At 46.4% G+C, this 14304-nt stretch overlaps 2 protein-coding genes across 7 annotated transcripts in view; one reads left to right on the forward strand and one right to left on the reverse strand.

Annotated features, from left to right (window-relative positions):
• UBR1 (ubiquitin protein ligase E3 component n-recognin 1) overlaps positions 1 to 3771 on the reverse strand; it is a 236491-nt gene extending 232720 nt beyond the window's left edge. For 2 of the 5 annotated variants that reach the window (XR_016314154.1, XM_089686884.1), the window contains exon 1: positions 3598 to 3770. Coding sequence is in view for 3 of the 5 variants with exons in the window: in XM_089686884.1 (XP_089543010.1) it covers positions 3598 to 3636 (39 nt within the window). In the remaining 2 variants the exon portion in view is untranslated. Of the gene's footprint in view, positions 1 to 3597 lie in introns of all 5 variants that reach the window. The other 3 variants (XR_016314153.1, XM_089686886.1, XM_089686885.1) reach the window with 3 other exon arrangements.
• Positions 3772 to 3884: 113 nt separating this feature from the next.
• TMEM62 (transmembrane protein 62) overlaps positions 3885 to 14304 on the forward strand; it is a 123289-nt gene continuing 112869 nt past the window's right edge. Inside the window, exon 1 of one of the 2 annotated variants that reach the window (XM_089686887.1) lies at positions 3885 to 4186. In XM_089686887.1, coding sequence (XP_089543013.1) covers positions 4001 to 4186 — 186 coding nt within the window. In that variant the 5' untranslated portion in view covers positions 3885 to 4000. The remainder of the gene's footprint in view (positions 4187 to 14304) is intronic. The other variant, XM_089686888.1, reaches the window with a different exon arrangement.

Here is a 14304-nt window from a genome sequence, read left to right on the forward strand (position 1 = left end):
ATCACTCAATTCTCACTGCAGAGCTGGCGGGGGACAGATCGATACTGCATCCACCTGAGTATAATTTTTTTTTTTTTTTTTTTAAGTCCATACTTTTCTTTCATTAAAATTTGGTGTAAAAAAAAAAAAAAAAAAATCACATGGCGTGATCAGTTATAGCAGAAGCTCTTATAGTAATTATCAACAATAATACTGAGCAACTTTCTGCTGCAGCAGACTTCAGCACCGTAGACAATAAGCTGTTCCCGCTGGAGATATAAAAACTGTCGGCTGGTTCAAGCTACAGGTTTCCGCCCATAACTGCAATATCCATAATGCTGGACTGACCTATCAACAACCTAAAACAAAATGAACAGGCAACTTAGAAGATTTATATGCATAGCAGTGAATGTTAAAAGAATGATCAGTAAAATGGGTTCAGTTGCCCTTTAAATGCCCTCGGCACTGTGTAAGAAGTAAAATATTTACAATGTAAATAAACAGGCCAGATGGGACATCTCATTGTATGTGAGACAGGAAATAACAGTGCCAACAGCCGGGCAGGATGAACGCCCATAACCTTCAGGATTTTGAAAGCATGTACTATATATGGGCTTATTCAGAGTAGCAGCACATAAAAAAAAAGGGTAAAGATATCATGTACTAACCCAGAGAAAATCAGAAATCACCAATATAAAAGAGGATTGGATGCCATGGGTTGTTCTTTACACATCAATACATTTTCTTTTTGCTGCCCAACTGAATGAGAGTAATTTCCAGAGAAAAGATACTTTAAAAGAGATACCATTGCCTGCCGAATAAGAAAGTAGTGCCCATAGCAATCATGATCCTGCATACCTAAAAACCTATCCAGTAAAACATATACCCCTAGTCTAAAATGTGGCACTATGCAAGCCTTCTTCCTAGGCAATCAGTACCTCATCCCACCCTCCAACAAGAAATTGAGTATTGTCCATAATGCTTTTTTTTCTCCAGGAAATGTTTTCAGGGTATACCGCCTTCTTCAAGGTCCAAGCAAGCAGTACACACCTTGAAGAAGAGGGTACTTCCCGAAAGCATGTTCTGAAAATGTGGAAGTTAGCGCAAATTTAAAAAAAAAAAAAATTATATTTATATTTATATATATATATATATATATATATATATATATATATATATATATATATATATATATATACACACACACCGTGTTTCCCCGAAAATAAGACATCCCCCGAAAAGAAGGCCTACTTACAGGTTACCTTCTGAGTGAAATATAAGGCATCCCCCCGAAAATAAGGCCCCCCTAGGCTCTGTCTCGGAATGAAAATTAATTTACCGTAAACTGGTTGCTAGGGCCGCCCCGACTGGCGTCTAGCAACCAGTGACGTCACTGCTGTGTAGAGGCGGAGCGGAGGTCGGAGTGAGCGGGAGAGAGATGCGTGTAGAAGAACAGGAGGATCAGAGCGGACGGGACGCGGCGAGGGTGGTGAGTGCTGGTCTGTCTCTGGTGACACCGCCCTCATGATGACTGAAGGTTCTCAGTCAGTGGCAGACCCTGCTCCAGCCCAGGTCCAGGCCCCAGCCAGCCCAGTGACAGTCCCCAGGCAGGCCCCAGGGGGGAAATGTCTGATAAAGGGGTGGGGGGGATGTCTGGTGAAGGTGTTCAGTGGCACAGGGGTGGGGGGAGGGGGATCACTTAAAATGACACAAGAGGATCAGAGGAGGCAATCAAAATGACACAGGAGGATCAGAGGGGACAATCAAAATGACACAGGAGGATCAAAAGGGGTTTCATGGAAAAATAAGACATCCCCTGAAAATAAGACCTAGCGAATCTTTGGGAGCAAAAATAATATAAGACACGGTCTTATTTTCGGGGAAACAGGATATATATATATATATATATATATATATATATATATATATATATATATATAGCACTGAGCAAACTGTTGGCACTGTATAAATCCTGTTTTATAATAATAATATATTGTTACATCACACTGCAAGATGTCTCCCCCTCCTTGCGAATCCCTGGATGTGGTGCTGGAGACAGGCAGGGAGGTGAGGAGGAGATAAACAGCGCAATGTTTAAACCTTATTAAATTATGGTTTTGATTAAAATAATTTGTTTTTTATCAGGACAAGTAGATTGGGACCTGATTTAGTCCCTCAGAAACATATACATATGGTATTATATACTGTATATCCTCATATTGTACATATGGCACTAGATGTAAAAGTTGTAGAATGAGAACATCTTAGCAGGTCTCACAGCACAGACGTGACATACAACCAAGGGAATCACTAAAGTCCGATATACACGGACAGAATATCATACGGAAATGCCGATCTTAAAGCAATCATAAGATAATCTGATTGTTCGTTCACAGCAATCGTCCGACAAAAATTAGAAGGGACAAGCACAAAAAATGTTATTGTGTGATTTTTGTTTAACCATTACAGTAGTCATCCGAAAATACAAAACAAATACATTCTTCAGATTTATAATTCCATCATTAACCGCTTACTGACCACCCTATAGCAGAAGCACTGCCACAGGGCTGCGCAAAATCACGTAGATATACAAGTGATTTTGTATTTCTGGGCAGGGGACGCGTACCGCCATTGGTGGCTACAACTGTCTATCATCATATCCCAGCCAGAGATTCCCTGCCGGCACCCAGCGATTGCCGAGTATCACAGACAGTGAGAGGTCTGTATGTAAACAATACAGATCTCTCCCCAGTCAGCACCAGCATGCTGCTTTGTATTGCTCTGCATAGTAGAGCAATACAAAGCAGCATGCTTACACAGTAAAGCACACACATACAAAATAGTAAAACAGCACACAGTTAACCCTTTGATCACCCCAGATGTTAACCCTTTCCTGTCCAGTGCCATTAGTACAGTGTTAGTACTTGTTATTAGCACTGATCACTGTATTGGTGTCACTGGGTCAGTTCCCCCCAGTGTCAGAATTCCCGCCGCAGTCCCGCTAGAAGTCTCTGATCACTAGTATAAAAAAATCCCAGTATATAAACCGCTATAGACGCTATAACTTTCACGTAAGCCAATTAATTTACACATATTGGGATTTTTTTTAGTAAAGACATGGAGCAGAATACATTTTGGCCTAAATGACAAAATGCAATCTTTAAAAAATTTTTACTGGATATTTTTAATAGCAAAAAGACTTTTTTTGTTTATAGTGCAAAAAATGAATGCAAAGGTGAGCAAATACCACCAAAAGAAATCGCTGTTTGTGGGAAAAAAAAGGACGTAAATTTTATTTGGGTGCAGCGTTGCATGACTGCGCAATTGTCAGTTAAAGTAACGCAGCACCATATCGTGAAAAATGTCCTGGTCCAGGAAGGGGGGAAAATCCTCTGGAGAGCAAGTGGGTGAAGAATTATCAGAACTTTAGTAACCTCTTCTGATACGAGACTAGCATGCAGGAAAACCGTGTATACGGGGCATTAGCCTCCTTCGCCATCCATTCCCTCTCCTGCCTCCCAGCACAGGTTGCAGCTCTGACTACAGAAGTAAACAACATAGAGGCATAGGAGATGCAGTGATAGCACAGTGCCATCAGTGTCAGAGGTCAGCTCTCACCAGGCTGGGGATCTGCTCTCCTCCTGCAGCTACCTCCATCCTGTCAGCGCCCACACCAGCTCCAGTCTCACACCGCAGCACGACACTGCGCCTTGTAATCAAGCAGCCGGGGTGTGGTTTACGACTTTAGACGCGACTTCCGGCAGACACACCGACCAGGCATGTGACAGAGCTGCACTTCAGTCAGGTGACCGCTAGGGGCACTCACTTGTTAGTAGCAATAGTCACTAATCCTCCCTAAAAAAAAAGTGTCATTGACACGTCAGATCCGCCCCTTGGCTAGCACCGCTTTTCTGACCCGGCGTGCTATCTATGGTGGCTGTCAGCAGGGCGGAAGTGATAGACGCGGAAGCGATGAGGCTGCTTAGTCAGGAGTAGGGAGGGGCTACCAAGAGAGCTCTGCATGTGTGTTAGTGCTGGCAGGATGCTGAAGCTGATGTGTGTGTTGTTGGTGGGTCTGATGCTGGCTCTGATACTGGGCAGCTATAGTAGTACTAGGCGCAGAGCTCAGCTCAGGGCCAGCAATGTAGGGGACATACCACGACCATGGCCGGGGAAGGAGCTTAGTCACATCTTCTGGGCTGTACAGGTGAGGCTGCTTCGTGTGTTTTCATTGTATGGCCTGTGTGTTGTGTACAGCCTAGCTCCAGGACAACAGGGCTGTGACCTCTGTCAGCCTAGCCCCAGGGCTGTGACCTCTGTCAGCCTAGCCCCAGGGCTGTGACCTCTGTCAGCCTAGCCCCAGGGCTGTGACCTCTGTCAGCCTAGCCCCAGGGCTGTGACCTCTGTCAGCCTAGCCCCAGGGCTGTGACCTCTGTCAGCCTAGCCCCAGGGCTGTGACCTCTGTCAGCCTAGCCCCAGGGCTGTGACCTCTGTCAGCCTAGCCCCAGGGCTGTGACCTCTGTCAGCCTAGCCCCAGGGCTGTGACCTCTGTCAGCCTAGCCCCAGGGCTGTGACCTCTGTCAGCCTAGCCCCAGGGCTGTGACCTCTGTCAGCCTAGCCCCAGGGCTGTGACCTCTGTCAGCCTAGCCCCAGGGCTGGGACCTCTGTCAACCTAGCCCCAGGGCTGGGACCTCTGTCAGCCTAGCCCCAGGGCTGGGACCTCTGTCAGCCTAGCCCCAGGGCTGGGACCTCTGTCAGCCTAGCCCCAGGGCTGGGACCTCTGTCAGCCTAGCCCCAGGGCTGGGACCTCTGTCAGCCTAGCCCCAGGGCTGGGACCTCTGTCAGCCTAGCCCCAGGGCTGGGACCTCTGTCAGCCTAGCCCCAGGGCTGGGACCTCTGTCAGCCTAGCCCCAGGACTGGGACCTCTGTCAGCCTAGCCCCAGGACTGGGACCTCTGTCAGCCTAGCCCCAGGACTGGGACCTCTGTCAGCCTAGCCCCAGGACTGGGACCTCTGTCAGCCTAGCCCCAGGACTGGGACCTCTGTCAGCCTAGCCCCAGGACTGGGACCTCTGTCAGCCTAGCCCCAGGACTGGGACCTCTGTCAGCCTAGCCCCAGGACTGGGATCTCTGTCAGCCTAGCCCCAGGACTGGGATCTCTGTCAGCCTAGCCCCAGGACTGGGATCTCTGTCAGCCTAGCCCCAGGACTGGGATCTCTGTCAGCCTAGCCCCAGGACTGGGATCTCTGTCAGCCTAGCCCCAGGACTGGGATCTCTGTCAGCCTAGCCCCAGGACTGGGATCTCTGTCAGCCTAGCCCCAGGACTGGGATCTCTGTCAGCCTAGCCCCAGGACTGGGATCTCTGTCAGCTTAGCTCCAGGCACTGCTTTTCCCATAGGACTGGGATCTCTGTCAGCTTAGCTCCAGGCACTGCTTTTCCCATAGGACTGGGACCTCTGTCAGCTTAGCTCCAGGACAACAGGACTGGGACCTCTGTCAGCCCAGCTCCAGGCACAGCTTTTCCTACAGGGCTGGGACCTCTGTCAGCCTAGCTCGAGGCACAGCTTTTCCAACAGGGCTGTGACCTCTGTCAGCCTAGCTCGAGGCACAGCTTTTCCAACAGGGCTGGGACCTCTGTCAGCCTAGCTCCAGGCACAGCTTTTCCTACAGGGCTGGGACCTCTGTCAGCCTAGCTCGAGGCACAGCTTTTCCAACAGGGCTGTGACCTCTGTCAGCCTAGCTCGAGGCACAGCTTTTCCAACAGGGCTGGGACCTCTGTCAGCCTAGCTCGAGGCACAGCTTTTCCAACAGGGCTGGGACCTCTGTCAGCCTAGCTCGAGGCACAGCTTTTCCAACAGGGCTGGGACCTCTGTCAGCCTAGCTCGAGGCACAGCTTTTCCAACAGGGCTGGGACCTCTGTCAGCCTAGCTCGAGGCACAGCTTTTCCAACAGGGCTGGGACCTCTGTCAGCCTAGCTCGAGGCACAGCTTTTCCAACAGGGCTGGGACCTCTGTCAGCCTAGCTCCAGGCACAGCTTTTCCAACAGGGCTGGGACCTCTGTCAGCCTAGCTCCAGGCACAGCTTTTCCAACAGGGCTGGGACCTCTGTCAGCCTAGCTCCAGGCACAGCTTTTCCAACAGGGCTGGGACCTCTGTCAGCCTAGCTCCAGGCACAGCTTTTCCAACAGGGCTGGGACCTCTGTCAGCCTAGCTCCAGGCACAGCTTTTCCCACAGGGCTGGGACCTCTGTCAGCCTAGCTCCAGGCACAGCTTTTCCCACAGGACAGGGACCTCTGTCAGCCTAGCTCCAGGCACAGCTTTTCCCCCAGGACTGGGACCTCTGTCAGCCTAGCTCCAGGCACAGCTTTTCCCACAGGACTGGGACCTCTGTCAGCCTAGCTCCAGGCACAGCTTTTCCCCCAGGACTGGGACCTCTGTCAGCTTAGCTCCAGGCACAGCTTTTCCCACAGGACTGGGATCTCTGTCAGCTTAGCTCCAGGCACTGCTTTTCCCACAGGAATGGGATCTCTGTCAGCTTAGCTCCAGGCACTGCTTTTCCCACAGGACTGGGACCTCTGTCAGCCTAGCTCCAGGACAACAGGACTGGGACCTCTGTCAGCCCAGCTCCAGGCACAGCTTTTCCTACAGGGCTGGGACCTCTGTCAGCCTAGCACCAGGACTGTGACCTCTGTCAGCCTAGCTCAAGGCACAGCTTTTCCAACAGGGCTGGGACCTCTGTCAGCCTAGCTCCAGGCAATGCTTTTCCCACAGGACTGGGACCTCTCTCAGCCTAGCTCCAGGCAAAGCTTTTCACACAGGACTGGGACCTCTGTCAGCCTAGCTCCAGGCAAAGCTTTTCACACAGGACTGGGACCTCTGTCAGCCTAGCTCTAGGCACCGCTTTTCACACAGGACTGGGACCTCTGTCAGCCTAGCTCCAGGCACAGCTTTTCCAACAGGGCTGGGACCTCTGTCAGCCTAGCTCCAGGCACAGCTTTTCCAACAGGGCTGGGACCTCTGTCAGCCTAGCTCCAGGCACAGCTTTTCCCACAGGACAGGGACCTCTGTCAGCCTAGCTCCAGGCACAGCTTTTCCCACAGGACAGGGACCTCTGTCAGCCTAGCTCCAGGCACAGCTTTTCCCACAGGACAGGGACCTCTGTCAGCCTAGCTCCAGGCACCGCTTTTCCCACAGGACTGGGACCTCTGTCAGCCTAGCTCCAGGCACAGCTTTTCCCCCAGGACTGGGACCTCTGTCAGCCTAGCTCCAGGCACCGCTTTTCCCACAGGACTGAGACCTCTGCCTAGCGCCAGGCACAGCTTTTCCCACAGGACTGAGACCTCTGTCAGCCTAGCTCCAGGCAAAGCTTTTCACACAGGACTGGGACCTCTGTCAGGCTAGTTCCAGGCACAGATTTTCCCACAGGACTGGGACCTCTGTCAGCCTAGCTCCAGGCACAGCTTTTCCCACAGGACTGGGACCTCTGTCAAGCTAGCTCCAGGCACAGCTTTTCCCACAGGACTGGGACCTCTGTCAAGCTAGCTCCAGGCACAGCTTTTCCCACAGGACTGTGACCTCTGTCAGCCTAGCTCCAGGCAAAGCTTTTCACACAGGACTTGGACCTCGTGTCCGCCTAGCTCCAGACACAGCTTTTCACACAGGGCGGGGAGCCCTGTCAGGTCTTATTTTATAGCTGAAGTGTAGGTGGTTGTAAAATATTAACCCCTTCATGACTGAGGGCACAACAAATCGTAATGCCTGAACTCTGTAAAACTGTACATAGGGACACAGCTACTTAGTGTGTATGCATGGACGTACGAAACTGCATATTGGGATGATCGGATTATTGATTGCAATGCTCTACACTCTCATTAAGTGTCACTTTTTTTTTTTTTTTACACACCTATATGGTAAGGACTCTGTTTTTACTCTATATAGGGATACAACCTCTTATTGTGTGCTGGTGGATTATACCTTGTATTTTTGAAGGACACATTGGGCTTTCATTTGGTGGGAAATGGTAATGGATATATCCTGTTTTTTGTTGTTCTTAACAATGAAAAAATAATTTCTTAAAATGTAGGTGTATATTTTTTTGTTATTACCATAGCCTAATGCCAAAGAACAACCCAAAATACATTTCTCCTGCTCCTGACGATTGCAGTGATGCCAAATGTTAATTGTATGTTATTTGTTGTTTGTACCTGTAGTAGGGCCCAAAAACAATAGTGAGCATTTTGCTTTTTTTTTTATCCTACGCAAAAAAAAAAAAAAAAAAAACAGCCTGACACTAACTGCTACTGATTTTAGAAATGCTTTTTTTTTTTTTTATCCCACCCAAAATAAGCTGACCCTGACCTTTGTGTGTGACCGTTGACCCAGACCCTGATCTGTTCTTTTTTTTTTTCTCACACTTCTTTAGCAAGGAGAAAAACATTCAGTGTATCTTTTTCTCTATTCAAGAGGAGAAAACAAAGGGACAGGATGTACGGTGACTGATAATTGTGATAGCCAATCAGAGGCTATCACAGCAATCAGATGATCAAGAACTGGGAAACCCAGTTACCAATCATTAGTACTGGATCTGGGATTTTTGGTGAGAAACAAGACTCTGTGCTGGGGGTGTTTAATCACAATCCCAGCACAAACAAAGGTACACATATATGTGGCACCACCAATAAAAAATACACTTCCGTGAGGTTGCGGTTATGTATATACCTGGCATGCAGGGGTTAATAGAAGTTTGTAAAGATGGACACATCCTTAAATTTTATTGTTTTAGATGCAAGAATTGTGACTGGTTGAATATGGGCAGTCTACTGTACAGCAGGCTTCAGACAAGGTCATAGAGAAGCAGCACAAGGCTCCAGCTAGGTGTGAAGCAGTGAAAGAAGCATGCTGTTAGGAGGAGAGAGCAGAGTGATGAAGAGCTGAGCTCATCAGTCTGCTGGTTCTTCATTTATTGCCCAATCACAGGATGTGAAAGGGACCTGTAAGTGAAATTGAAACTGCTTAACACTGTACACCCTTTCCAATCCCCACTGTAGTTACCTTCACAAATGATGAGCTGTCAGTTCCCATGCATCCTGTGTAGTGGTCCAGAGATGTGAAATCCTGGCTTTTCTTCCTGTGCTTTCTGTAGGACCTCTGGGATGGATCACAGCAATTCCAATTGGTCAAAGCAGTGGCATGTCAGCACGGACCAATCAGAATTGCTCTGATCCATTCCAAAAGCCCTACAGAAAGAAGAAGAGCGGGGATTTCAAGTCTCCAGACCACTACACAGGCTGCATGGGTAGTGGCAGCTCATCACTCATGGAAGCAAGTACAGTGGGGAAGGTGTAAGGTGTTCACTTTTTCTTTTCTTTCTATAAGATCAGGTCCCCTCCAGTGCTAGACAGTGTTGTGCTATGTGGCAGAGCTGTATAAAGCTCAGGACTGGATGGACAGAAATACAAATCCATTGCCAGGTAGAACAGCTTGTATATATGTGTTTTATCTCAGTATTTAGCTGTTTGCCTGGAGTTCAGCTTTGAAGTATTATATCCGCACTGGGTGAAGAAACAGATTCTTTTTACAGGAGGGACAATAAAAAGACCCTGTCACTCTGACTATTGACAGAACCATGACCGGTTTGCTTGGTCTCAACATACTAAGGTATTTTCCATGGTGCTGTTGCTCAGTTAATGGGGGGTTTTGGGAAGAGAGTGATTAGGAAGATGGACCGGTTTTTGTTGTTACATTTTGTGTGTCTAAACAGAACATGTCCTTGTAACTCTTTGCGTTCGTTTGTAGCAAATGTTTCCTTCCTGTTCTAGAGCCAGGGTTTACTGCAAATGATGTCCATTACACAGATTTAATCACACAATATAAGCATATGTATATAAGCCACAACTGTCCAGCAAAATTTTATCAAATCTGGGCTGGGTGGATGGAGGCAAAAGGACTCACAATATAGGTTGTGATGTCTCCAGTTAGTTATTCTAAAATGTTTGCAATACCCAAACAATGTGTTGCTACTTTTACTGCCTATTCTTTTTCCTTGCTCTTTCTCATTTCCCTTCTTCCTCCTCTTCCAACTTTATTTTTCTCACTCTCCTTGATTCCTATCTCACTTGGCTTCCCTGGCAGGACATGGGCCCTTAGACCACACTACGTGTTTGCTTAACTAGCTTGCTTGGGCTGTCAGGATGCTATTGTAAGACTCTTCTGTTTTGGAATACTAGTGTATACTGTTTACCTTCTCGTATAATCCCTGCTTGATTTGGTTTCATGTACCTTTTTGACTGTACCACTGTACAATTTCAATAAATGCAACTATTAAAAAAAAATAAAAATAAAAAAGATCCTAGAGTCAAGAATTTTCTCTACCACATACAATATTCTTCTTCACCCTGTACCTCAACAAGTGAAGGAGGTGGAAGATTTCTTCCAGAGAAAGTATTTCCATGAAAAGTTTTAAGTAGCAATATGCGAAAAACAGGGTGAATCTTAATACTGTCAGGAAGTTTTAAGCAAAAAGTTACTGGTTGATCTGAGCAGAAATCTGGAAAGGTCCCACAAACTTTTGTCCAACTTTGCTGATGGAACATGAACCTTCAGATTTTTGGTTGATAGCCAAACCTTGTTGCCCACATGAAAGGTAGGAAGTGATCTGCTATGTCTGTTGGCAGCATTTTTATAACATTTCTGAGCCTCCCCCAAAGTCTTGATCAGTGTCACCTGACTCTCCTGCAATGTAGTTAATCTGTTGGTAACAGCAGGAATTTGAGTTGCGATAGGGAGATCAGGAATAAAAACTGGATGATACCCAGTATTGAGGGAAAAAAGGGCTTTGAGAGGTAAAGCTATGTTTAGAATTGTTATAGGCAATCTTTGCTGTAGGAAGATAATCCACCCAGTCATCCTGAAGATAACTGACAAAACACTGAAGGTATTGCTTCAAAGTTTGATTGGTCCTCTCAGTCTGACCATTAGACTAAGGATGAAAAGCAGAGGACAAGTTATTTGTTACACCTAAAGCTGAACAAAAGCTTTTCCAAAATTTTGAAGTAAACTGTACTCCTCTGTCAGATACCATATCATCAGAAATTCCATGTAGTTTAAAAACATCTAGAACCATCAACTCTGCAGTTTGTTCTGCAGAAGGTATCCTCTTAACGGTATAAAATGAGCCATCTTAGTAAGATGGTCAACGACTACCAAGATGGTGGTCATTTCTTTTGAGGGAGGTAAATTAAACACAAAGTCTGTAGACATTGTCCCCCCCAAGGTCTTAATGGAACAGGGAGTGGCTGGAGCAACCCCTAAGGAGAAGCTCGGGGTGTCTTATGGTATGCACACGTCAGACAGGAGTTCACATAGCATTTGAAATCTCTCTTATAACCAGGCCACCAGAAGGAACGTGACAAAAGTTCTTCTGTCTTAAAAACCCCAAAATGCCCCGCACGTTTAGAGTCATGAAATAATTTGAGGACTTCAACCCGAGCAGATTCAGGTACACAGAGACAATATGCTTGAGTTCAAAAGCCGTTCTTGTATTCAAGGTTAATGTCCTTAGGAGGATGATTAAGTGGGTCACTCTCATACCCCTCTTTGAGAAGACTCAAGAAAGTCTTTGGTACATGAGGAACTTTAGGAAGTTCTTTTGAGTTAGGATTGTACAGAGTCACCTTCCTGGGGAGGCTCAGACAACATCCTTGATAAGGCATCGGCCTTACCATTTCTCGATACAGGTCGATACGAGATAATAAAATTGAACCTGGAAAAGAAAAAAGACCAATTCGCTTGTCTAGAAGACAATCTCCTGGCAGAGCGAAAGAATGCCAAATTTGTATGATCAGTGAGAACCGTTACAGAATGATTAGCCCCTTCCAGCAGATGCCTCCATTCAGAAAAGGCTACCTTAACTGCCAGTAACTCTTTATTCCTAATGTCATAATTCCTCTGGCTGAAGACGTCAAACGAGAGAAGTAAGCACAAGGATGAAGCTGCATCTTTTCTCCACTTCGATGAGACAGGATAGCTTCCACGGCAGAGTCAGAAGCATCCACTTCCATTATAAAGGGTAGTTCAGGATCGGAATGTACCAAAATTGGTGCAGAAGTGAAGAGTTTTTAGCTTTTCAAAAACAGCCTGTGCCTTGGGGGCCACATGAAGGGTAGCCCTTTCTTTGTTAGCTGTGTAATTGGAGCTATCACCTTAGGAAAGTTTCTTATGAATTTTCTTTAGGAGTTGGCAAACCTGACAAAACGTTGAATTTCCTTAACATTTCCAGGGGCTGGCCAATCTTACCATTGCTTTGATCTTGTCAGGATCCATGCTCCCTCCTTCTGGAGAAATAATATATCACCAGAACTGGATCTGAGTTTGTTCAAACTCGCATTTATCCAATTTAATGTAAAGTCTGTTCTTCCTTAATCTTTCAAAGACGGTGCAAACATGTTTGCGGTGCTCCTCCAGATTATCAGAAGAGATGAAAATATCATCCAGATAAGCAACCACAAATTGGCCCAACAGATGATGAAAAACATTGTGGATGAAGTGTTGAAAAGTTGCAGGGGTGTTGCAAAGTCCAGGCATAACCAAGGACTCGAAATGCCCATACCAGGTTCTGAAGGCAGTTTTCCATTTTTCTCCGAATGCGGACAAGGTTATATGCCCCTTGTAAGTCAAGTTTTGTAAAGATTTTGGCAGAACAGAGTCTGTCCAACATTTCGGAGATCAAGGGGAGTGGATAACTTTTTTTATTAGTGATTTTATTCATGTCCCTGTAGTTAATGCATGGATGCAAGGTGGAGTCTGTCTTTTCAATGAAGAACGGCTGCTCCTTGCAGGAATTGTCGAGTGTTTAATAATCCCTTTTCTAAATTCTAATCGAGCCATTCCCTGAGCCCCTTTAATTCAGGTTCTGACAGATTGAAAAGGTGGCCAAAAGGTATTTCTGCATCTGTGAGTAGCTCAATGGAACTATCATATGGGCGGTGAGGAGGTAATCAGCATTTTTCTTATCACAGTCATCCCGAAAATGGTATTGTGGAGGCAAGTTGTCATATGACTGGATAGTTAGCACATACACTTGCGATTCCTTGGCCGATGAGGAACTTGTTCGACAACGTTCCATACAGTATTTCTTGCAATAGGGGGACGTAAAATCTATAGTCCGTGCTCCCCAGTTGATGGAGGGATTGTGAGTGGAGAACTAAGGAATGCCCAGGATTACGGGAAACTTGGCTGACAAAATCAGCTGAAAGCTGATGGTCTCAAACTGGAGGAACTGTTTTATGGGTAACAGGTCCAGAGGATGAGGGTGAACCATCAACTGTCTCCATATCAATAGGGGCCAATGTATTTCTTGCAGGAATATTATTACTGTGGACAAATTCTATATCCATAAAGTTCCCCTCTCCAGCCCTGGAGTTCAGCATAGCTGAGTGGGGGATTTCACGGTGGTCCGAGATAAGTTTTAATAGGGATGACAAAATGAGAGTGTAGAGAGTTCACTTTATTTTCTTCAGGAATCCGTGGGGAGATAGACTGGCTCATTTAGTTTTTGTTCAGGCAAAATCACATCAGTCACAGCAATTGCTGTTCTAACTTTTATTATGTCAATTAACTGCATAATGACCAGAGTCCCCACAATATAGACATAAGTTCTCTGAATGTCTTCTCTCTCTCTCCTGAATGGAAATGGATCTCTTGATATAGCATCAACCTGCATAGGCTCGGGAGTGTTAGTACCTGGAGAAACTTTTGAATCCTGCTGAACAAATGGACTAGCAGAGAGATGCATGCCACCATTATTTCTAAACATTCCCAGCCTCTCCTTCCTCCTTTCTGTAAGTCTTTGATCAATTTGGATACATAATTGGATGAAGCCTCAAGATCATTAGGAGTATCTGTGACGATCGCGGCGTCAGACTCTAGCCCTTCTCACCAAACTTGTGACCGAAGGACTAGCCAATCTAAAACTGCGCTGTCACGTGCGTAACAATGCCACGCCCAGCTGCACCCTGCGCAAAGATTTTCCAACTAATGGACCACAATCTGTGTACTTGCAGCTTGGGAGCGACTGTTACTGGGTCAGGTTAATTACGCAATTAACCCTTCACACTGCCACCACCTCCTTTTTGTACAGAGAAAGAGGAAACTCGGCAATATCAGCAATAACAATATGAGGTTTGCATAAGCGTCAGTATACCACTGTCACCGCAGGCAGAGATATACCGAAGTTTAAAACACACACACAGTAGCGTTCTTCAGAGGCAGGGGTTCTTAGTTTGCATTAAAGAGCTTTAGAAACAGTTCAACGCTTTCAGAAAGTAAGAT

This window comes from Staurois parvus, unplaced genomic scaffold (genome assembly GCF_062004578.1).
Source record: "Staurois parvus isolate SC_StPar_1 unplaced genomic scaffold, SC_StPar_1.0 ptg000414l, whole genome shotgun sequence".
In the NCBI taxonomy this organism is placed as follows: domain Eukaryota; kingdom Metazoa; phylum Chordata; class Amphibia; order Anura; family Ranidae; genus Staurois; species Staurois parvus.